At 39.5% G+C, this 24,199-nt stretch overlaps 1 protein-coding gene across 5 annotated transcripts in view; it reads left to right on the top strand.

The window, feature by feature from the left end:
• The window catches only part of pde4cb (phosphodiesterase 4C, cAMP-specific b), a 107,035-nt gene extending 83,137 nt beyond the window's left edge, over window positions 1–23,898 (top strand). For 2 of the 5 annotated variants that reach the window (XM_030726982.1, XM_030726985.1), the window contains 14 exons: window positions 4,279–4,470; window positions 6,043–6,084; window positions 7,201–7,237; window positions 9,072–9,145; window positions 9,228–9,277; window positions 9,685–9,797; window positions 13,351–13,444; window positions 17,394–17,755; window positions 18,110–18,274; window positions 18,441–18,540; window positions 19,221–19,375; window positions 19,925–20,047; window positions 20,906–21,088; window positions 23,051–23,898. In XM_030726982.1, coding sequence (XP_030582842.1) covers window positions 4,279–4,470; window positions 6,043–6,084; window positions 7,201–7,237; window positions 9,072–9,145; window positions 9,228–9,277; window positions 9,685–9,797; window positions 13,351–13,444; window positions 17,394–17,755; window positions 18,110–18,274; window positions 18,441–18,540; window positions 19,221–19,375; window positions 19,925–20,047; window positions 20,906–21,088; window positions 23,051–23,593 — 2,233 coding nt within the window. In that variant the 3' untranslated portion in view covers window positions 23,594–23,898. The remainder of the gene's footprint in view (window positions 1–4,278; window positions 4,471–6,042; window positions 6,085–7,200; window positions 7,238–9,071; window positions 9,146–9,227; window positions 9,278–9,684; window positions 9,798–13,350; window positions 13,445–17,393; window positions 17,756–18,109; window positions 18,275–18,440; window positions 18,541–19,220; window positions 19,376–19,924; window positions 20,048–20,905; window positions 21,089–23,050) is intronic. The other 3 variants (XM_030726986.1, XM_030726987.1, XM_030726984.1) reach the window with 3 other exon arrangements.
• The last annotated feature ends 301 nt before the right edge of the window (window positions 23,899–24,199 follow it).

Raw genomic sequence — 24,199 nt, forward strand, 5'->3', positions numbered from 1 at the left:
CACACACACTTATAAAATGTTCCCCGGTCTGTTTTCCTCCTCTCCTCCTCACCTCTTGCCTCCTTCCTGGTGTGATGTTTGAGGCCCCTTGGCCGATTCCCACACTGCAAGGAAAGAAAACAGGAGGGAGCGTGTGTGTATGTGTGTGTTTTGCCCTTTGACCCCAGCCCTGTGTCATTCCCCCATCAAATAACATCTGGACTGGTCCCTCTCAAGCACACAACAGAAAGATTTCTTAAATCCTTCAGCCCTATTTCCCATAAGCACATCACACACAACAACAAAAACAACAGACGAGCAGTTTGAACTTTTTGCTGAAGACTTCACAAGGATGATTTGAGGCCCACTCTATATGCCGCTCAGGGCATGGCCTAACATCAGAGTGACTGCAGCTCACATGAATGTCATTGTTTATGTAACAACTAGCTCAGTGAAGAAGGGTTAGATTAGCATCTTTTTTGTGGTTGAAAAATGCAATTCTCTAAAGACAAATGCATTTAATGAATCTGTACAACAAGCAGTTTAAAATCACAAAATTCAGCAAATCCTCACAATTGGAAAGATGGAAGAAGATGGAAGTTGGGAATGCCAATTGCACTTTTCTGTCAGTAGAATAATTGATAATAAAACCATAAATCCATGGTTTAAATAGCAGTTCTTTTTCATTTAGTTTACAGACAAAAGTTTTTTTTTCCTCTTTGATATAATGATAAGGGGAAAACTAAACATCCTGGGAACAAAAGTGAAAGATTAGGATGTGGGTGTTAAGGGATGTGCTTGTGTGTGAGAAAAGTTTAGTAAAACACTGTTAAAGACAGAAAAGGGAGCTGTAATGTACGTCAGAGAAAGGAAGAACAATGCTGGAGTCAGGGGACAGACCAAGGTCAGCGTGTTATGTATGCCGTAACTGAACAAGACGCCAGTGTGCCTGCCTGAATGTCTGCCTGTCATTCTGTTTAAAGGGTGGATGCCCATTCAGTTGTTAACAGTAGCAGCTATAGTGCAGTGAAATAGAAACACTTTTTTTGGAGTTTCTCTGCATCTTTACAAACAAAGCTCAGTGCTCAAAGTGTCAGTCTATCGCAGTGCTCTGCATGGAGAATGTTTTACATAATTTAGATAGATCCAGACATACTGTAGGTAAATTAGGATGCAAGAGATGAGATATGAGTCAAATGATGTCATTTTTTTTTATTTTAAACTTGTCTGCTGTGCACACCAGATAAGTGATGGTCATTGCAGTAACTTGTATTCCTCAGTAGTGGGAGCTGTCTCACTATCAGAAGCCTTTTGACATGGAGCTCAATGACAGAAAAGGCTCTGATGAGCTGCAGCTGCTGAATAGCTCGACTGTATTATGATGAATTTGTTTTTAATATTATGCAGTCATGAACAGACAACACTAAACATAAAAACTGTGGAGTCCATGTAATTAATTAACCTGCTCTTCTCTTTCACACTTGTGCCAGTACTTTATCGTATATCATTTTGTTTATCATAGTTGCAAGCTTAAGCAGCAGTACAAACTCCAGTATAATCAGTGTTAGGTGAAATATGGTTGTATAGCTGTATTGTAAAATATGACCTGTGTCATTCAGCACTAAGCGTTACAGAGATAAACTATTTTTTTTTTCTAATTTAAGCAGAAATATCATTACATGATATTCTAAATGCAGGAAAATCAAAAAAGAAAACTTGAATTGCAAAACAGCATGAGTTCATTTAGCACTGCAGAGTACAGCAGAGTACTGCATATGACAGACTCCGAAATTTAAACTCGCCGATAATGAAACTGAGCCATAGTTTAATCAGAATCAGAATACTTGTTGTTGTTACAGCTGCAACCGTTTCATTTAAATGAATAAAACCAAAAACAAAATAACATAAAGACTAAAGAGATAATTTGGCTATATAGAGATAATTTAAATTCCCTCTGATTTAATTTAAACAAATGTGACCATATTTTCCTGTGGCACCTGCAGTGTTAAAATGTCCTTGAGCAGCATGCTTGAATGGCACCGTACTCGATCACTCTGATATCCATCTGAATCAAAGCTAAAAAGAAAATTCTGAGTATAGGGTTGAGGGAACAGACCTAGTATGTCTACTAGGATTCACCTAGTAGAATTTGAAATAGCATTCTTCATAAATAAATTCATGTGGACGGGAGAAATCATCTGCACCCTGCCTTGGTGGTGGTGGTGGTGGGGGGGGGGCATCTACGTAAGCACCATCACAAGTCTCCCAGTTCCTCTATTTCCTGTCAGCCAGATCTATTTTTAGCTTCTGACGTCACTGGTCTCCTCTGATGGAGTCTCGTCATGGCCGATTACACCGAGCCAGGGGAGGTGGAGGTGGTGTGTAGAACGAGGTGTAGTGTTGGGGTGGCATCATTGAGGTAAGCCCTGCTGCTGCATCCCCCCCTCCCCCTTTAGCATGTTGCACCAATCAGATGTGAGGTGCTGAACACATCACTGTGCTGGATACAGCCTTCCTGATCACTACCCCCACCTCTCCCACCCCTCCTGATCTCTCTGTATCTCGCTGTTTCTATGAACTGGGCCTATTTCATTCAGCATCGATTGCTTAATGGCCATCTTTCATTTATCACGCAGTATTATTGCTGGAGTGCTGGAGGCAGGCTGCACTAAAAATAGACGCAGTACCAACCTTCCATTGCTCGACTGGTGCCCTGTTTTCAGCTGTTATGAAAGAGGAGTTAGCACGAATGAGAATGCATCTAATTGATAAAGATAGTCTGTTAGTCTTACCTGTTTGGTGGCCGCATAATGGTGCTTTAAGTTCTCAGTCAGATTCTTAGAATCTTGGTTTTAAGGAGAATTTAGGTCAAAGAACTTTAGCCAAGAGGAGGCTTTTGTGCACTTCACTCTCACATCAGTACAGTCAGTAAGTCCTTGAGCAAGGCACAGTTTACTGGGGGAATTTGGAACATGTTGAGCTTCAAATAGTGCAGAGATCAGCAGTAGAGGAAGAATTTCCAAGTTGATAAGCTTTGACCCTCAGACAACAAGTCGAGTTCTTCTCCACTTCCTCTCTGTAGCTCCTCGCTTGTTTGTGCTTGGACAGTGTATTCTGAAAAGTCTGGTTTGGTTCAAAGGAATTTAGGGGTGAAAATGAATTTACGTGCAATTCAGAAGCATTAAATCTGATTAATTGAAGCTGTGCTGTTGTTTGCTGACAAAAGCGTTTCTGAAAATGACAAAGAGACAAATTTGCAGAATCCCCATTTTCATCATACCAATAAAAATCCAGTTTTCCAAATGTGAAAAAAAAATAAGGTCATTTTCAGCAACTCTTTGTTGAGTAATTAGGGCATATTTCAATGTCGCTGGTATGACGAGGTGAGAGCGCGAGCGGTGGGGTGGGTTATAGGTTGTCGTTGCACTGAGGCAACATGCCAGCGTTGACGTCAAACAGAGATGGTGAAGGGGAAAGATGTGCGTGAGTGTGTGATTGTGAAAGCAGTAATCACAAGGTCACCTGCTTAAACTCAGAGGAGACAATCTATCTGAATACCTTTTTTATTTTGCTGCCAACAAAAGTGGCATTCTGTGCTTTTTATTGCTGGAATTTTCAGGTAGTCCACATGAACCTCGTTCTTGTGTCACTTTATAATTGTAGCTCCTTTGTGTCTGCTGTCAGAGATTCCATTATGATTATTTGGGGCACTTTGGGAAATTGATTTGGATTTGCAGCCCTCTACATACTGTACTTTCAACTTTAGCCATTCCAGAAAGATGTAATTGTACCCTGTTTCACCACGGTCTTATCCTTTCTGTCTCTACATGTAGATCAGCAGCAGCTGCAGAGACTGTGATGTTGTGCATCTATTATTTGCATGTCAGTGTTTGAGATGCTGATTTTTATGTGAATTCTTTGTTGCCCTTCTAATTTTTTATATATTCCTTGCTTAACAAAGATGCACTTTTTCCTATAGTAAGACTTCTTTTGTTACTATAAATTTTTTTAATCTTGGCTATGTTTGTTCTAGCACTACCCTTCTTAGAATATTGTGCTCATTATTATATATAGTAGTCAAAGTAGCCAATAATTGTAGCAGTAGCAGCAGCTAATATTTGTAGTACTAATAGAGGCATTATCGTGACCTCTGAGTCAATGGACACAATTTTAATTATGTCAAAAATTGAAATAATGAAATTAATTGAAATAAAATATATAAGACTGTCTGTGAGGCTAATAAGTTATTATTTATCTCTTCTCTCTCCCTCTTTTTTTTTTCTTCCTTTGTCTCTGTAGTTTTGATGTGGAGAATGGCCTGTCGGTGGGTCGCAGTCCACTGGACTCTCAGACTAGCCCGGGTTCTGGTCTGGTACTTCAGGCCAATTTTCCCCACAGTCAGCGCCGCGAGTCCTTTCTCTATCGCTCCGATTCAGACTTTGACCTTTCGCCCAAAACCATGTCCCGCAACTCGTCCACTGCCAGCGACCTGTGAGTATTCATCCTGGATATATTCTGTATTGTTTTAACAACAATAAGTCAAAAGATGTGGATCTTCCATTGTTTTCTGGGGTTTGTTGTTTTTGTTGTTTATTTATTTACATTGTGGGGTTGCAGTGCTGAATTTGGAGGAAAATATATTGTATGCTTGAGGGCACAAAAAATAATAAGGGTGCTGTTCTCTGGGTTTCCCATTCACTCATCTGCAGAAAACTTACACAGTAAATCATCTGTATGGAAATGAATAGAAATTGTGTTTTTGTGTTTTTTATATGTTTTAAATTTGATTCCAGCAATATGTTTAAAACCTTTAGGTACATGGCAGTTCCTTTTCTAAAAAAAGAAAAAAGGGCATCTTCTCAGTGCCAGCATATGTTTCACTAAAAAACTCGCATCTAAACTTGTCAGCCACTTTGTTAGGTACACCAGTTCACCTGCTGTTAACACAAATATCTAATCAGCCAGTCACATGGCAGCAACTCAGTGCATTTAGGCACAACCATCTGTAGGGTAGGGTTTATGGAGAATGGTCTGAAAAAGAGAAAATATCCAGTAAGCAACAGTTCTCTGGGTGAAAATGACTTGTTGATGCCAGAGGTCAGAGGAGACTGCTTCAAGCTGACAGAAAGGCAACAGAAATTCAAATGACCACTCATTACACCCAAGGTATGCAGAAGAGCATCTCTGAATACACAACACCCTGAAGCAGATGGGCTACGACAGCAGAAGACCACACCAGGTGCCACTCCTGTCACCTAAAAACAGGAAACAAAGGCTACAATTTGCACAGGCTCAACAAAATTGGACAATTGAAATTTGCAGAAACTGGTCTGAAAGGGACATTTGCATCTCTGTAACAGGAAATTTGCATCACGGTTGTCCAGCTGTGATGCAAATTTCACAGAGCAACTGTGTGATATCAATATGGATCAAAATCTCTGAGGAATGTTTCCAGCACCTTGTTGAATCTGTGCCATGAAGAATTAAGGCAGCTCTGAAGGCAAAACGGGGGTTCAACCCTTTACCAGCAAGGTGTGCCTAATAATGTGGCTGGTGAGTAAATATTGTTCAGCCTTGAGTGTTTTTTTAATGCAATAAAATTTCTAGGTTCTGGCATCTGATATGTTGCTGTGTACCATTTCTATTTAAATATAGTGTTAATATTATTTGCAAATCACTGCACTTATATCATCAGGTCACATGGATTGTGTCATTGTCTTAAATATAATACATTATAATAAATAAATAAATAAATTCATAACTATTTTTAGTAAGCTCACCCAAGGTCCTATTTACACCCTAAGAAATGCATTTTTGGCATCTGACTTTAAAGAGGCTTTAGGCAGCACAGCTAGCATTTGGAAATGTAAGCATGAGAGTAATCTGTTTTACAGTATAGTAGTTAGCTAGTGGAAAACACGCTCGTAGCGCTAAGCTAGTTCAGCAACTAGTTTCTGTCTGTTTATACAGCTGAAGATTTCTCTGTGCAGCTAGCAGTCTGTTTGAAGCCAGAGTATAAATGGGGCCTCAACCACCAATAGCTGTCGCTCCTTTGTTTTGAAGGGAGGAGGGATTGAAGCATTGGGAAGTCAATTGGCTACCTCGGTGAGATGAAGTGTGAAGATTGCTGTGATTTTTCTGTCTATCTCTTTGGGCTGTGCCACACTGTCATGAGTCACCTCCCCCACGCTTTTCCCGAACACGACCTGAACAACTTTATCTTGGATGCTCGGCTCCGAAAGCACCTTAAGTGCAAAGTCTCAGAAACAGTCCCAGCAAGCATTTGGCAGATGCTGATGTGGTGTCACCCGCGTTTCATTCGCCAACTTGAACATTAAAATGGATTTTGATATTTACAAAACAATGCAGTGCTCACAATCATGCATCAAAGTGTTTGCTGGACAGTGAAGACTGACTTAGTGTTTTTCGCAGGCAGCATGATTTCACCCTGAAGTCTGGAGGTGTCTGTGCATGTTGTAACCCCAAAGCTTCCGGAAAGCTTTACCTTATCTAAAACCGGTTTCCCCAGCACCCAGAGCATGATCTCTGCTCCTCACCCGCATGTTGTTCTAGTTACACAAATAAGTCTTAGAGGCATTTTTGACCCTCATAGATACACTTAATGGCCCCTCACCTTTTACCAACAACTTTACATTTTTTTAACCTTTAGTGGGATTTGTCTTTTTTAACATTTCCCGTGAGACCTAGCTTGCTCTTAGCTCAATCCTGTCGTTTACATGTGGCTAGAGAACAAAATCAGTTTAGAGCTGATTCAAAGTTAATACTAAAACAATACTAAATGCAAGTTTAAACTAATTCCTTAGATACAATAAGAATAAGGAGTTTGGGGGGTAGTAACTAGTGCTAGCCTTTCTAACATTATGCTGCTCCTCTGTTCCCATTACCAACTCTTGTTTGCTACATAGTCACAACAACAATATATCACAGCACCAGTCATTGGACCTTTGCCTCTAAGAAGGATTTGTGTAACTAATACAATGTGTTCTCCTCTTCCTTTGTCCTTTGATATTTGGACAAGTCATGGTCTCACTGAACTGCAATGTTCCTTTTCAGTCAAATATCCCAGTAACAGCAACCTCAGTATTGTCATTATTTGTGTGTTTGTGGTTTGAGATTTTGGGATCACACGATACATCCTGAACTGGTCTGCCCGTTCTCACATGGCCTTTCCAATTTTTTTTTTTTTTTTTTTTTTTGCAGGCATGGAGAAGACATGATAGTGACTCCATTTGCACAGGTTAGTTGCATATGCTTGTTGCTGGTCCTGTAAGAGTTTCCGTTGTTTACTGTCCACTTTATCAAGTCAAAGCCAAACGATCGGATCGTGTGTGCCAGCACTGATATGGTGACAGGTGGAAACTGACAACCTGTACAGCAATAGTCCAAACACAGCACGGGGTTTACAGTTTCACACCTGGGATTCTACATCAAAATGATTGAGGATTTTTGTTTCCCTGAATATGCATTTGTTGAATTGAAACCATTATTAGAATTGTGTGAAGATTTACTGATGAATGCATTAATCCAACCAGTACTAAGATGCAAATAAGCAGTTTATCAATAAACAGTCTTCATTGAAAGTCTCTCTCCACATAGTGCATATTAATTACTTAGTAGTAACAGGAGACCTTACTGTATATTACCTTTATTTATATAGTAATATACTATTCTATAAACTCCTGGAGCCCTTGCTTTGACAAATAATGGATTTCATTAAGATTCAAGAGGTTCAAGAGTATTTTATTGTCATGTACACAGTAAACAGTCAGTTACACTGAACAATGGATTTTATTAAAGGTGTTAATTTATCCATTGAAAATTTGTGAGATTTTTATTACAGAGGAGTTTGTGTTACCCAAAACTGAAATGTTATGTGAAATATTTGCCATATCTGGGTTCAGATTAACTCTGAGAGTAGAGCGTTTCCATTCAAAGTAAAACTGTCTAAGTTTGGGTGTGGCACTATCCAGATGCTCCACACGGCTCCTTGATGGTCCTTACTCATCAGTTCAACAAATATGACATGGTTCATTTTTCACAGACAACACCCACACACATTCTCTTTGTACTGAATAGCTTGTTCTTATCTGTGTGTGTGTATGTGATCATCAGCAGTGGCCTACTGACATAATCTGTGTACATGTGATATTTCTAAACTTTTATCTAATATCATTAGTAAATGTCCCATAACAGACAGAGCAGCTTTTTAAACTAGAGCTTCAACATATCTGATCTCTTGCATCAGGCATTTGGAAGTTAGTTAGTATAGATAGTGCTATCAGTGAAATGAAACCCTTCATGCCACTTTGGCACCAACATGCTGTGCCTGTAAAGTGTGAAGTTTTTAAACCCCTTAGCTTTTCTATTTTTAGTCCAAGTCCATTTTGCATTTGTTATTTAAATGTCAGAGCATCCTGGTAAGGTCTTTAAAAACTGTTAAAGGTTTGTTAATTATTTGTATTTACAAATAATAATTTGCACGATCAAGAAGAAAATCAAATTTTCATAGTCTTGGAATTTTTGATGTTATAGAGCTACAGTATGTATCTTATGGAAGAGGATTGGGGCCACTGGAAAAAAAAAATTCTTGGGATATAATAATACTCAGATTAACTCATTTTATTTTATTTTTCTCGTAACCCTGATCCTCTTCTGTATTATCTGATTGTTTCGGGGCAGCAAAAAGGACCTGTCTGGGGAAATTTAAACATTTAAAGCAACCATAAATAAGCATCATTATATTCTATACACATACTAACAAACAGATGTGTTATAATGAAGTTTTATCTTCCAAAGGCCACTATTTACACTCAAATATCAAAGTTACTATATTCTTAACTTTACTATATGGTAAAAGGTTAAAAAAAAAAAGTTCAAGCAGCTAGGAGAATGGTTCTTTACTTTAAAAGGAAATTGGTTCTATGCTCCAGCTAGGCCTCCAAAAGTGGGGACAAGCTGCAGCAGAAATAATTAAATTCTTTCTCGTGGTAATAGAGGCTGCATGTCTCAATCCAGGCCTATTCATATACCTCTCTTTATTTTTTTATTTTATTTTTTTTACCCTTTTCTAGGTTCTTGCCAGTCTACGAACGGTGAGAAGTAACTTTGCTGTTCTGACACATCTGCAAGATCGTGTGGGAAATAAGTAAGAACAAGACAAAAGCATGGAATGGATGACTAATTTGCTCTTGTTATTTGATCAACACCTCATCTGTTTTGTGTTCCAGGCGGCCGTCAAGCAGCAACCAGCCGTCCATGTGTAATCCATGTCTTACAGGTCAGTATTAATATCCCCATGTGATGGCACACTCATGTTAGGATTGAAGCTCTTTCTCCATCACTAATGGTGCCTTTCTCATATCAACTTAAAATGTTTTCATGTTATTGTCTTTTTAATAGTACAGAAAAGAATAAAGTGATACTAGATTCAGGTAAATCTGAAAGATGTGCTTCATAGATTTAAACCCATAAAAATAGAAACATGGTGATAAATGCATTGCTTTAAATAGCTCGGATCTGAACACATTAACAGTCAGGACAGGTGCAGCATGGCAAGAAGCGTTTTCTCCTCCTAAGATCAATACCAGCCATCTCAAGCATGCAACATGTTAAAGATCTGGATGTTTTCATAGCAGTCTCACTCGTAAACTGCAACATGTGTTTGTATGGCCGCTGGCCTTTCAGAGGAACCTTATCAGAAGCTGGCAATGGAGACCCTGGAGGAGCTGGACTGGTGTTTGGACCAACTGGAGACGCTGCAGACAAGACACTCAGTCAGCGAGATGGCATCCAACAAGGTGAGGTGATGCCCGACTCAACTTAGCTGTGTCCATATGTATTATCAGTGCTCTGAAGAGGTGCATGTGGAAAACAGAAGCCTCAGATCTATGCCCATTTATTCATTTTTTACATTTTCATAGTTAGATGCTGCTTTGCATCTGTTGTCCCTAGTAGATGCTCTGCTCCTATTGAGTATGAATGGAATGATTTCAAACATCAGGCATCAACTAAGTCATGAGATACCTGGGACTGGGTTGTTTTGTAGTAAGATAGACAGAGGAAAAAAATCAGTGTGTACAAAAAGGTTTATACTCTAAACTCGTGTATTAAATACACCCTGTTTAAAATGTGCTATATTTTGCTGCTGCACCATCTGCTGTTCTTTTTTTCTTTCTTTCTTTGTGGAAACTACATTTCCAGCTCTTTCTATGTATCACAACATTGTTTTCACTGTTTAAACACTAGGCAAATCAGGAGTGCATAAATAACACAAGTGTTCATGAATGGCACCTCTCTCCACTGAACGCCTGTCCTGGCTGGCTCTCCTTGCTGTCTAGCTGCTACACTCAAACCTCCTCTTTCCCTCACTTAGCCAATCATATCCCTTTCCTCCACCCAGCCCCTCAAGCTAGACAAGCGTGATTGGTCAAAGAAAGGGGAACAGCATGCAGGGAGGGGGACAGGGGATCCTCACAGACTCTCCATCTCTCTACCTCCTGCTCTTCCTCTTTATGTTTATCATTGACAGCGTGTGACAGTAGTTGGATGAGAGACTGCAGTCACACCCTGATGGGAGCGCTCAAATCCTGCCTCCTCTACTTCTACCTCAACCCAACCACACCCTACCCCTTCAACCCCCCTTCATCTTCAGGACTGGGAACCGTGGGCACTTTAATTTTTAAAATGGACAAAATTTCATGTCCAGACTATCTTTGCTGAGCATGGAGCATAACTGAGTGGGCAAATTACAGCATATTACTAAGCAAGCAAACTTGGATTTTAGCCACCACTAACATCAACATGCATGGGCTGCCATGCCTGCGTCGGCACTCTGGGTTTGTCTGTACTGGAGACTCAGACAGGTGAGCGACGGGGAGCGCTGCTGGCTTTCCTTGTTTACAATGGGATCTATTGATCAGCAGTGCAGGGTTTGCAGTGGGCTGAATGCTGAGTGAGTCTGCCTGTCATATCTGACTCAGGACAAGATCCAGAAACAGGCTGAACATTGAGAATGTGTGTGTGACTGACAGGAATGAAAACAAAAAGGGCCAGAAAAGCCATGCATGTTAGAGAGGGCAGTTGTCATGATTGTAAAAAAAAAAAAGAAAGAAAGAAAGAATTCTTAAGAGGAGTGATTCATAGGCGTAGGAATGGCTCACATGTAGACAAGTGTGTTCGTGTGTGTGTGAGAGAGAAAGTACTGCAGCACAGAGGGGGAAGTTGTGTTGAGAAGCTACAGGAGAAATTAAACAAATAATAAACGGTTATGCTTTGGTTGTAACTACAGGATGATGTATGTATTTGTGTTGGCCCATATGTGTGCCACATAGTAGCTGTGCAGCTACTGCAGCATCACACTCTCACCCAGATCCCCTTCTTCCTCCCTCAGCCACCACCTGCCGAGGCTGTTACATAATCAGTGTGGAAACTACTGCTGCGATAAAATTCAACGGGGAAACACTGAACTCCTTTGTTTTGGAAAAAACTTTACAGCATGAAAATGTCACTTGTGCCTTTTGCCTACAGACAGTGCAGATTTGTCCTTGGTGTCTGCTGACAGCTTGTCTTCTTGTAAAAAAAAAAACATATATATATATATATATATATATATATATATATATATATATATATATATATATATATATATATATATATATATATATATATATATATGCAGGTATTTCAAAGGATATTCATAGACTGTAAGCTATTTAGACAGAGTTAAATGTGAAAATTAGACCCCATATGGCAGCATAATCCTGTGTGTTGCAGTACTGGGGCTCTCCTACATGTTGTTTCACTTTGAATCAAGGCAAAAACAGTGGAACATTTGGTTTGGCTATCATGTTGTTTAACTGTGAAAATGTATCAACCAGCCAAACAATGTGACAGTAAACAAGTAAACACATTATTCACTAATCTAAATTAGATACAACATTTTCATGCAAAGCTTTTAATTTACATTGTAAAGAAAAACACATTTAACCATGGTTCATATGAGTGACCAAGCTGGCTAGGTGTGTAAACACCTAGAGTAGTTTAAAAAAAAAAAAGAAAAAAAAAGTGGACTCTATTTTATCCAAAAATATGAAGAAAACTATTTTAAAAGCCAAATTATAGCTCTCAGCCAAAGAGGTCAAATAAACAGAAGTACACTGAAGTTGAAATGCCAACACATGATAACAAATTAACTTACAAACAGAACCAAACTCAGTGTAACACACAGGGGAAATAGACACTACCAAACTATCTACTAACAAGGAAACAAAATCTACAATTTGTTTCGTAGTTATTTTAATTTAACAGTAATCAAATCCAAAACAACTCAGTGTCTAACTCAGGAAACAAAGAGGATAAACAATGTATTAAGCTAAATGGCTCCAGTTATCTGCCCTGTAATGTCACAACACTTGGTATGTCCCAATCAGCACCTGCTGTATTTAATAGCACTGCATTCTGGAGGTGCATCTTTTGCTCATTTGAGGCCAGCAGGCCTCAGCAGCCAAACAGACCCACCAGCATTGTTTTTAATAGAGATCAAACCTATAAAAATTAACAATATGTGCACACTACAAATAAAACTATTTCAGCAAATGCTAAATAAATGAGCATGACATATGATATCAAAGACTGCGTTTCCTCATTTAGGACAAATGAGTATGAGCAATGTGTATCAGAAACTTAAGATAACTTTAATACATTGTGTAAGTGTGGGTGCATGGCATTACCACCTACATAGTTGTGTGGTTGTGCGTACGGCCGTCACAGCACCTCTACTTCAGTCCATTTTATTGCACAAACGACAAGATTTTTTTTTAGTTATGCTGCATCTTCACATTTCTTCCACATTTTTACAGTTACAAAAAATAAATAAATAAAAGAATTGGGAATATGCGACTTAAAGACAAAACTAAAATCATAAAATGTAACTTGCATCTGTTGGGGGTGGGTGGGGGGTTGTTGTTGTTTTTTCCATATTACTCATTTTCTTTCTTTTGATCTTTTGGGCACTGTGGGTTTTCTGCTTACCTGCTTCTGTTTTGTCTGAGTTGTAAAACAAATGTCATTCATGCACTGGAAAGTGTTGCAGTCAGTTATTTTCCCCTTCTGTCAGTTTGGACCCATATTTTGGTAAAAAGGTTTTGGCAACTATGTGTTTATTTTATTGTTGTAAGAGTCAAATGGAGGGCAGGAGGCACATTAAAATTTTGGTGTTTACAGTTCCATGAAGGATTAGAAATTAACTGTACACACGTGTGTGTGTGTGTGTGTGTCTGTGTCTGTGTGTGTGTGTGTGTGTGCGCACAGTCTAACCACACTTTTGTTTATGGTTTTGTCATCTCGACACAGTTTAAGAGGATGCTGAACCGCGAGCTGACACAGCTATCGGAAACCAGCCGCTCAGGGAATCAAGTGTCAGAGTTCATTGCCAACACCTTCCTAGGTAAGTTTAAACTTTTTTCTTGTAAACAGTGACTGAAAGGCTTTGTGAAGGCCAATATTGTGTGTTAAACGAAACATAAACTGTGTTACCAGTTTATTGCTGTAGGTACATCTGAAACAGCCTAATGAAGTGTAATAACAATATTTAGCTTTATCGAGCATGTTTTTAGTGTAGATATTAAGCAGTTTGGGACTCTGTAGTTTATTGTGCTGTTGGAGTGTGTTGCACTGTGCAAGCTTCTAATATTTAGCCCACTCTAGCACAAAAAAGTTACTTTTTTGTAAATTACATTTTGTCTCATGCCAACATGTCAGTGTGCTGTGTCATTAGTGCAGCTCAGCTTTTGAAAAAACTAATTTGCATCTTTGCATCACCTATTTGTTTGGGGGCTTTTTGGACTGCGCTGTCAGTTGTATTCTAAGAATATTGGACCAGAGTGCTGTCAACATATCTGAATGTTAATATGTCATCTTGTATTTTATTAGAGCCAAGGAGCCTTTTGTTTGGAAAAGAATATTTAGAAAAGGCAAAAAAAAAAAAAAGAAGAAGGCAGAAAAAGAAAGTGAGAGCATTTTAAGGAATTAAAGGAAGGAGAGGGTGTCTTTCCAAAGGAACAGGGAGAGGGGAATTTTACTATGTTGGCAATGATAAGCGGAAAGAGAGAAAAAGAGAGAAATTGTAGGGGTGAAATGATGTAGGTTTTTTTTTTTCTTGTAAATGAAAATGAAAAGACCGTGTTTCTGAAAGAAGGTGAGAACTGTGTTAACAGGACAGATGGAGAAGGTGAGGATTTTTCCTTTTTCTAAAAAAGAAGGAGGCGGGGCTGCAGACAGCATTCCCGGACACATTGTGTGGCGTTGCCATGGCAACAGGGTGCATATTATTCGACGGCGTGTTGTATGAATAGGAGGCTCAGTGTTCAACAGCCCTTCCGGCAGGATGGTCCAGCTGAAGGAGGATGGAGCTGTCAGTCAGGCGCCGTTTTGATATGAGTGCCTCTTCATCAAGCCTGGCTGCATTTGGAAATGAGCACCATGGTTTTGGGTGTGAGGAAGAGAAGGCACTGTGAGAGAGGTGAGAAAGGCCAGACAGCGCCTTGTGTGACGCTGCCACTCAGATCGTTGTGCATCCTTACGGCTGCTGTGTGCTTGTATCTGGGCTCATATCTGGATTTTGTGCCTCTGTGCTAATGAAACACAGTGGATGGAAAATACTGAAGATGATGTGTGGATGTGAGGTAAAGCCGGCTGTCCGTGATGTCACAGTGGTATCATCATTTCCTCAGTTTGTGCAAAAATGGATGAGTCGTTTCCAACACAACCGTGTCTGCTGGGACAGTACCACTGAATCAACAAATCATGTTGAGATGATTCTGATACCATCAAAGGAAACCTTTTGGTGTTTTTGCCTCAAGGATTAGACTCTCTGATTTGGGTTGAAGAAATCTCCTACCTCTAATCATGATGAAGTGTTTTGAATAAAAAAAACAATAGAGCTTTGTCATCAAACTGCTGGGAGATGGATGGTTTTTACCCATCATCATTAGCTTTTTGCTGTTAGTGTTCTGCACCTACTGCCATATAATCTGTTTTCATGTTTTTTGTATGTGATTGTTGCATTAATTGTGTTTAGTTGGTAAGATCTCTAAGCAAGTACTGCAAGACCAGCAAGATTGTCATACTCTTACAATGCAGACTCCTGTCAGCCTTGTTTTATTACTCCAGCTGTGGAAAGGTGGCTCTGTAAACCACTACAATAGATTTGAAATGAAGCAACTTCAAGTGCAGACTTAATTTAATTAAGCTTTAATTTAAAAGGTTGGACAGAAATATTGCATTAATGGTTTAGGATTTGCCACTACTTATATAAAGTCTTTGGAATTTAAAAAATAAAGCGCAAATATAAGTAAAAGTTTAAAGCCTTGGATATCACACAAAGAATGGATTTCTTTGTGATGTTTTACTTCTTTTGTTTGTTCAGTGGCCTTGCTTAGTTTCGCTTCATCTTCAGTAAGTGAAACACATGGTGATCGGGTTACCTACTTGACCTTTGCAAAATATTCCACTTCCTTACCTTCAAAAACTTCTGTGCTGCTTCTTCTTCCTCTGGGTCATTGCCCATCTGTACTGTGAAGTGTTATGCATTTGGTGAATATGAAAAGAAAGTGAACCCCTAGTCATTTCAGAAATTGTCCAGCTGCTTCTGTTATCTGTCAGTTAATAAATGCCATTGGAAGCAATGCATGACCGTGCATTGAAATGTGACCTTTAGAGTGTTTTTCACTCTGGTGTATATTGTGAAGGGAAAGGATCGTGTGAAAATCCTCCACCTTAGTATTTCATGGATTTCTCAGGATGTCCCATAAACTGTTGGTTTCTGACTTAATTTTATTCATATTATGTGTGTTAGTAGAAATTGTAGAAACTGCTACTGTCCACAATGTGTCAGATAAAGCCATAGTAAGTTTTTAAAGTTGTAGTTCAGGCTGATGTAGTGTAAGCAACAGTGAGGTGTAAGAAGTTGCAGCTGCAGTATTAAGTAGCAGAATCTGTGCTAGCTGGTGCAGTCACACTACTATCTAATATTCACAGTGTTAAATCTCACTGGTACTACAGTGATTAGCAAACTGTCGACAGTATTATAGTAGTAATTCTAGTTCATTTCAAAGAAATTTGCTCAGTTTTAAACTTTTAGTCATTGTCACATCATACACTTTCTGTTAGCGGGGGCAGAGTTACACTAATGCTACAGTCACATTTGGGTAGACGGTGGTTGGAGACCCAATCAAAATTATTGTGGCCTTATGCAGTGAACTTGGGAAACTGTCTGCGACCACTCGCAGTCAGTTGCCGTCTATAAAGCAACTTTGGGGCATTAAGGCAGAGCATTGCGATCAAATGGCAGTAAGACAGAGCCAGCCTGCTATGAGTTTGCAATTGAATGGAGTCAAATTGGCAATTACATGCAATCTGTTTGCGATAATATGGTGATTAACTGTGATAAATTGGGAAAAATTGTAAATCATTTGTTGTTTATATACACAGAAATGCACATTAAACTACTTTGTTCAGAGTCCAGCTAGAACCTCATTTGAAACAGAAATTCAGAAATTCCCTCACAAATAGTGACGTAGTTGCTGCAAAATAACTTAAGTACTCTGCAGCCTTGCTTTTATATAAGAATATAACCAACTGGTTGCTAACTAGCTGGCAGCCATTTGTGAGTCCCCTATTGCAAAGAAGCATGTCACAGACAAGTTATGCTCATCAGTGCAGACTCAATCAGATTGATTGCAACATGTTGGCAGTCTGTCTGCATTGCTTAATTAGACTGCAGTTACTTGCAGAACTTTGCCAGTCTCTCTACAGTTACCGCAATCCGAGCTCAATTTGGACTGTGATTTGGACACGGGTTGCCTCACACCAGGCAATCGCAACCAGTCGGTCGCCACAACTGCTTGCAGATGGTCTCCGACAACAACAAAAAAACAATGCACCCACCAGACAGTCACTGATTTTAGTTGCAAGGAGGTTGTCATCCTGTTTTTGGAGAACTAGTTCATGCTAATCAACAGCTGCTAACAGCATTCTGTCTAAATGACAGTCAGATCCACATTGAGTGGAAACGTGGTTGCTTCCTGAAAAAAGCTGTGTTGTGGTCAGTGTAGTAAGTCAGTTTAACAGATCTGAGAGAACTTGGGATTTTCTTGCATTTGTTGGAGTAAAAAGCTTTGCAAAGATAAGAATACCAGCTTGACTATCTCCCTCTCATTGTAAGGCATGTATTGTAGAATTGAACAATCAAGTGACAATCAAAATCTGTGTATTTTAAATTGCTTGAAGACAGAATTGGGTGCAGTAAGCACTCTGTCACTCTATGGATTTTCTAACACCTACAGAACTAATGAATCACATATGGCCATAACATTATGTGTCTATTCATGTTGCAGAGAAACAACATGATGTGGAGATCCTTTCTCCACCTTCTAAGGAGAAGGAGAAGAAAAAAAGGCCGATGTCACAGATCAGTGGTGTGAAAAAGGCCACACAAAGCCCAGGCTTAGCACCTGCCTCCATCCCTCGCTTTGGAGTCAACACGCCACACGAGAACCAGCTAGCCAAGGTGGGTTCGCACACTGACAAAGACAGAAAGAGACACACACACCCCTACAAAAACACTGTGTCATTTACATGCTGTGTTTTGTTTCTGCAGCAATTTGAGGACATCGATCGCTGGGGTATGGATGTATTCAAAGTAGCAGAATATTCTGGAAACCGCCCGCTGACAGTGATCATGTACACCATTTTCCAGGTAGAAATCTGTTCACTCCACAAAAGAGCAGAATAACAGTGAAAATGTGTGATGTATTACATAAATCTAATTGCTAGGTATTTATTTTTCACATGAAGGAATATATATTTAATTCTAATGGGGCCACACTGAATTTAACCCAAGCAGTTCTGTAAAATGTAAAATATATAATAAATAAGTTACTGTAAAGTATCGCTTCTGCTTTGCTTTTTGCTATATGACCGATCAGTTTTGACGTGACAAAAAATAAAAATACTCTGTGTACCAAACATCCTCAGGCAAACTCACCTTACTCATCAGAAACAACTGATTTGTGATTGATGTTTGTTTTTATTGTCCTCATCAATGTGACAGGAGCGAGACCTTCTGAAGACCTTCGAGATCCCAATGGACACCTTCATCACCTTCATGATGACTTTAGAGGACCACTACCATGCAGACGTAGCTTATCACAACAACATCCATGCAGCTGATGTGGTGCAGTCCACCCACGTCCTCCTCTCCACCCCTGCTTTAGAGGTGGGCTGGGGGAGCTCTTGTTTCTTTGTAAATAAAGGAGGGATTTTTGTTGTGCGTGTATTTAACCCTCCCAGCTCCAGGGCTCTGAACCTTTCCCTGGACTGAGCAGAGTCACTTCTAGTTTTTGTTCTGAATGAATGTATTTTCTCTTCCTTGTTCATCTCAGGCGGTTTTCACAGACCTGGAGATCATGGCCGCTCTGTTTGCCAGTGCTATCCATGACGTCGACCACCCAGGAGTCACCAACCAATTCCTCATAAACACCAGTAGGCTTCCGTCTCTCTACTTAAATGCTGCACAGCTTGGTGAAAATTAAGAAGCACAGTTTAAAAGCTGATAAAGATTACTAAGAAACTGGAACTATAAGTTTGAGATTAAAACCAGCTTTGAGAAATACTAAAGGTAATCAAAGAGGCAGCCCATCAAAATTTCATTAAGGATCAAAAAGTGGCACTTTTGCATTAAATACCAGAGAGCAGTGATGGAGGAGCTAAACAGTATCTTCAGGGAATGCTGCTAACAAGTGTATAACAGCTGGGTAGAGAAGATACAGTAGATATATCAGAACAACATTCAAAAAGATACCACAGCGGGCCTATCAAATGGTTTAGGCCGGCTGTGGTGATCCTGACTCGATGAATTGATCATTGTTATACTTTTCTCAAATCACACCACAGTGGGGTTTTATCTTCTCTCTCTTTCTTCTTTATTTGTTTGCTTGCAGTTATTTTTCTAATATAATTATTTCTGTAAATTTAATTTGTCTGTTTAATTCTGTATTGATCTCCCTAATATGCACATTTACTTTAGCAGTTTTGTTAAGTCATTATCACTATAAATAGTTTTTAATAGTTTTAATGATCAAACTACAAATACTGTAGATGCAGCTCAGAAATGTTCAACGTGCACTGTTTGTTTTTACTGATTTTAACCTCCATTTCTTCAGGTTCGGAGCTGGCGCTGATGTACAACGATGCATCAGTTTTGGAGAACCACCACCTCGCTGTGGGCTTTAAACTGCTTCAAGAGGAAAACTGTGACATCTTCCAGAACCTCAGCAAGAAACAGAGAGATTCCCTCCGCAAGATGGTGATCGACATGGTGAGAGTGCTGCACTTTTTATATGATGTATTTATATATTTAGTTATATTGTCTCTTTAAAATATGGTCTTTTCAGTTCTTTATTAGTGCTGTGAATGTTTCCTGATACACTGTTCCTTCTGTCGGTAATGCTGCAGCTTCCTTTTTTTTGATCTTCAGCTGGACAGAACAAAGAAAAGCAGAAAGCTGTGAGCTGAACTCGCAACCTTAATTTTTGCTGTTGCACTTTGTTTGTTGTTTGTTTTAAATTTGTAATTGAAAAGACTTCAGATTGAAAACGGAAAACTTAAGGACTGTGGTCCTGAGCCGTACAGTGTCAAACCACATCCACACACAGATCAGGTGTTGCTCAGGACTGCTGCAGTGAATCTGATAGATGATACAGCAGTGTGTGTTTGCTTTGTCAGCAAACACTGAAAGACATACTGTCACTTCACTTCCTGCACCTATATTTCCTTGTGATCACAAGGAAGTCGTGTTTAGGTGGAGCATGAGACCCTTACAATTGTAACGCATGGTGTGTGTTTGTGTGGTTGTTGTCCTCTGTAGGTGCTGGCCACGGATATGTCCAAACACATGAACTTTTTGGCAGATATGAAGACAATGGTGGAGACCAAGAAAGTGACAAGTTTGGGAGTCCTTCTACTGGACAACTACTCTGACCGCATCCAGGTTAGAGTAACTTCTGCTTGCATGTACAATATGCACACTAAATACTGTGTAGTGCTCATGACATCACACTCATATATACGTACATAGTATTTAAACATCATATTAATAGTGTGATATATTTCACAATTAAGTCTTTAATAAAAATTATTTTGATACTCAAAATTCTCAAAGTAAGAAGTAAATGTCAGCCACTGCCTTTCCATTTTAACTTGCACAGCTGTACTGCTTGCATGTTAAACTGGGGATTCTGTGTGAGGGTGGTGCCACCTACAGGACAGATAAAGTCATTACATCTGTGTGGTCTTGCTGAGTATTGAGGTTCTGATGGAAGAATGTGAGAGGGTTTTTCAAACTCTGTCTTGCGTAAGTGAATTGTTTCTGTCAAAATAATAACATCAGTGTGGTATTTATCCTCTTGGTCCAATATGTGAAAATCTATATTCTGTGTTTGTTTTGTTACTACATAATGACGTGAATAAGTTCTAAATAAACGATAAAAATACCATGCTTTCTTGATAGTACACACAAAATATTCCATTTTACATTTTTTTTTTTTTTTTTTTTTTTATTTTTTTTTTTTTTTTTAAATTTTTGGTTTTGTTAGAATAAACAGTAGATGGGTTTTCAGTGTCAGCAGCGATCGCTGCCATGAACAGACAGATCAAACTGCTGAAAATAGAAAATACATGACAGCTTCATGAGTGACCGTGGCCGATGCTCCAAATGATTTTTAAAACAGTATTTTTCTGTGTTATTCTTTATAAATCGACGTGTATCCAAACACAAGTTGCTTCTGCATTATATCTCTAACATTCTCCAATATGAAATGACAGGTCTGACTGCGTGTTTCTCCTCCAGGTTTTACAGAACATGGTCCATTGTGCAGATTTGAGTAATCCAACCAAACCGTTGGAGCTTTACCGCCAGTGGACGGACCGCATCATGAAGGAGAATTTCACCCAGGGAGACAGAGAGCGCGACAGAGGCATGGAGATCAGCCCCATGTGTGACAAACACAATGCCTCCATAGAGAAGACTCAGGTACTAACGAATGGCAAAAGAAAGATATGTTTTAGTTTAATAGTAACCTGTAAGTTATTTCCTTGCACAATAGCAAAACAACTTTATGTGCTGTAATAGTAAAATAAAAGAGTTGGCAATGAAGTAATATGAACACCTTCACAGGCAGTATGAAATCTAAAAGGTACAGTACCATGCAAAAGTCTTGAGCAGTCTTTATATTTTGCTTCCAAGTAGCCAGACTTCCTGAAGGTCTTTCAAAGATTTCCTTTAAACATTGGCTGCTTTTTTAAGTTACTTAATACTGACCAATGAATCATTCAAGTATAAAAAAAAGGCACTTAACTCAAGGGATGAACCAGTTCTGTGTCTACACAGAGCAAAGAACCAATTTTAAATTGTATTTTTAATTGCTTTATTATTAGCAGCCTGTCGCAAAACACAGCATTTCTTTAGTTAAATCTACAAGTGTCAAAGATAACAGTTGGATAGGAATAAAACTGTACCAACACAATGATTCCCAAAGAGCTATAAGCCAGAAACATATCTCAGCCTCATTAAAAATGTGAGGAAACTTGACAATTGGAGGACAAAAGAAGTTTCAGGCTTAGAAAAAACTACCTACAGCAGATGAACAGTATCTGAAATGTCCTTAAGAAATAGTAAGAACTCCAGCAAAGACCTGACAGGATCTGAGAGATGCATCTGGCCCTTCAGTTGATCCATCCACTGTTCACTAAAGCCTCAGTGGAAGGGTGCTATTCTTAAGGAAGGGCAACAGGGGGAAAAGGCTGAGGTATCCCAGATTACACAAGAACTGGACTGAAAATCAGTGGCATCAGGTCTTAAGGAGTGATGGATCCAAATCTGAAATTTCTAGTTCTGATCATCAATATGTACATCAGGAAAGAGGTACAACAACGAGTGTCTACAGCCATCTGTAAAACATGGTGGTGTTGGAAATCTTGTCAAAATGGCTTCATTTTTCAGCCAGTGTTAATTTTGACAGCAAATACTGATTTAGTTTTAGTCATAGTCTTTTGACAAACATGTAATTTAGTTTTAGTCATAATTTAGTCATCTGAATAGTTTTAGTCTAGTTTTAGTCAACTAATTATCGTAAGAATATAGTCGACTAAATCTACAGTCGATTCAGTCGACTAAAATATAAAGGGTGTAAAATGTAAATGCTTTTTCTTCAGTTCTCTTGAATTAGTCATAATAAACAATTACACAAAATTAAACATTAATTAAAAGTTATGGAATATTATTAATGCTTGAAAGACCAATACACACACAAACATACTGAACAAACAACATCTTTATTTACCTGACCTTGTTTATTTAGCATAACGGTAAAATATTGATGACTAGGCCAGCTCTGCCTGAAAAATTCAGAGGCGAGTGTGGCCTTCCCGGGTTTAGAGCAAATTTGTTCAACTGTGCGTTTGATTGGATGTTTTCCTAACTTGTCCCGCCCTGTCACAAAATTAAATAATTTCTGCTTGGATGTCGTCCCCGCCAAGCATTTTCGTCTCATTTTCATTCGTTGACAAAAGTGTCGTTTGATTTCGTCATCATTTTTATCCTTTTAGGTAGTTTTGATTTAGTTATCGTCTCGTTTTCGTCATGAAAACGAAAACTATGACGAAAATTGTTCTTCAGCGAAATTAACACTGTTTTCAGCAATGCAGTAAAAGCATACACACACCTCATATAATGTATTTCCATGTATATTTTCACATTTCAATAAATCACTGCACCTATTTCCCATTTCCCTAGGAAAATATAAAGAAATGAAGGGTGGCTCGATACTTTTGCACAGTAGTGTATAAAAAATATAATTTTTCTTCCCATGTCCCCTAAAACCACCTCTTCAATATTTACCATATAGACTTCATCCAATTTGTCTTTTACTATTTACTTGTATATGTTGTACTTGTTTCATGTTTGTTATTGTTTTAACATTATTATCATAACCAGGTGGGGTTCATTGACTACATTGTGCACCCCCTCTGGGAGACATGGGCCGACTTAGTGCACCCTGATGCTCAGGACATCCTGGACACACTGGAGGATAACAGGGAGTGGTACCAGAGCATGATCCCCCGCAGCCCCTCACCCTCCAGCCCTGAGGAGCACCATGCAGAGGTGGGACCAGGAGGAGGAGCAGCTGTGGGAGCAGGAGCACCCATCCCTTCAGGAGGAGGTGGAGGGGACAAGTTCCAGTTTGAACTCACTCTGGAGGAAGAGGAGGAAGAAGAGGAGGAGGTGGATTCTGACCTGGAGAGTCCCATAGAGGATGAGTCCCAGTCTGCTGGAGAGAGGCATCGGGATTCCTCCTCCCCGTCTCTGTCTCCAGACCCCCGCAGTAGCGGCAGGTACCGTCCCCCTTCGCCTCACCCCTCTCGGACCTTGAGTCTGGCTTCCATGTCGGTGCGGAGCCCCAACCCTCACAGGGCGCTGGCCTCCCCAGGGCGGGAAGATACCGACAGGGACAGAGAACTGAGCCAGGAGGGCGACTGAGTGGCCTGCCTCCGTTTGGGCACATAACAACCAGCACAACCTGCCCTGCCTAAAAGACACGAGTGCTGGATGTATGTAGTTGGAGGCAGGGCAAGCCTTTACCAATAATGTCTGTAAAATCACCACAGTCCCTTTACACTGGAGACACCCTCTCTGGAGAACAGAGGAATGTTCCCCCTCTGTTTCATGTTTCATAAGGAGAATAGTTTTTTGCCTATCTTTGGGTGCCTGATAGGCCTGTCCTTCTTTGTTGTAGCTTCAGTTTGGAGAGTCCCAGACAAAAAAAAAAAAAAAAAAAAAAAAAACTGCTGCATTTAAACTGGGAAGAAGAATGAAGCTGAGGCCTGTATTCTAACAAGAGGTAACAAGGTAAAGGAAATGTCTTCCTTCACAATAACTGTGACATTTGGACGTGAGCAGCGAATGAGGATCTCAGTGGTGTGACAGGGTCTTGGAATTTATTTTGCACCATAGTTTTAGTTTAAGATATAAAATTATTGAGTCCTCGTTGGAGTAAGTGAGTATGATTTCTTTAAGAATGATGTGAGAGATGAATCGTTTTACCAAATACAGGATGTAAATGAGAAAAATCGATGGACCTTAACC

The sequence above is a fragment of the Archocentrus centrarchus genome, chromosome 4 (genome assembly GCF_007364275.1).
Source record: "Archocentrus centrarchus isolate MPI-CPG fArcCen1 chromosome 4, fArcCen1, whole genome shotgun sequence".
Taxonomy (NCBI): domain Eukaryota; kingdom Metazoa; phylum Chordata; class Actinopteri; order Cichliformes; family Cichlidae; genus Archocentrus; species Archocentrus centrarchus.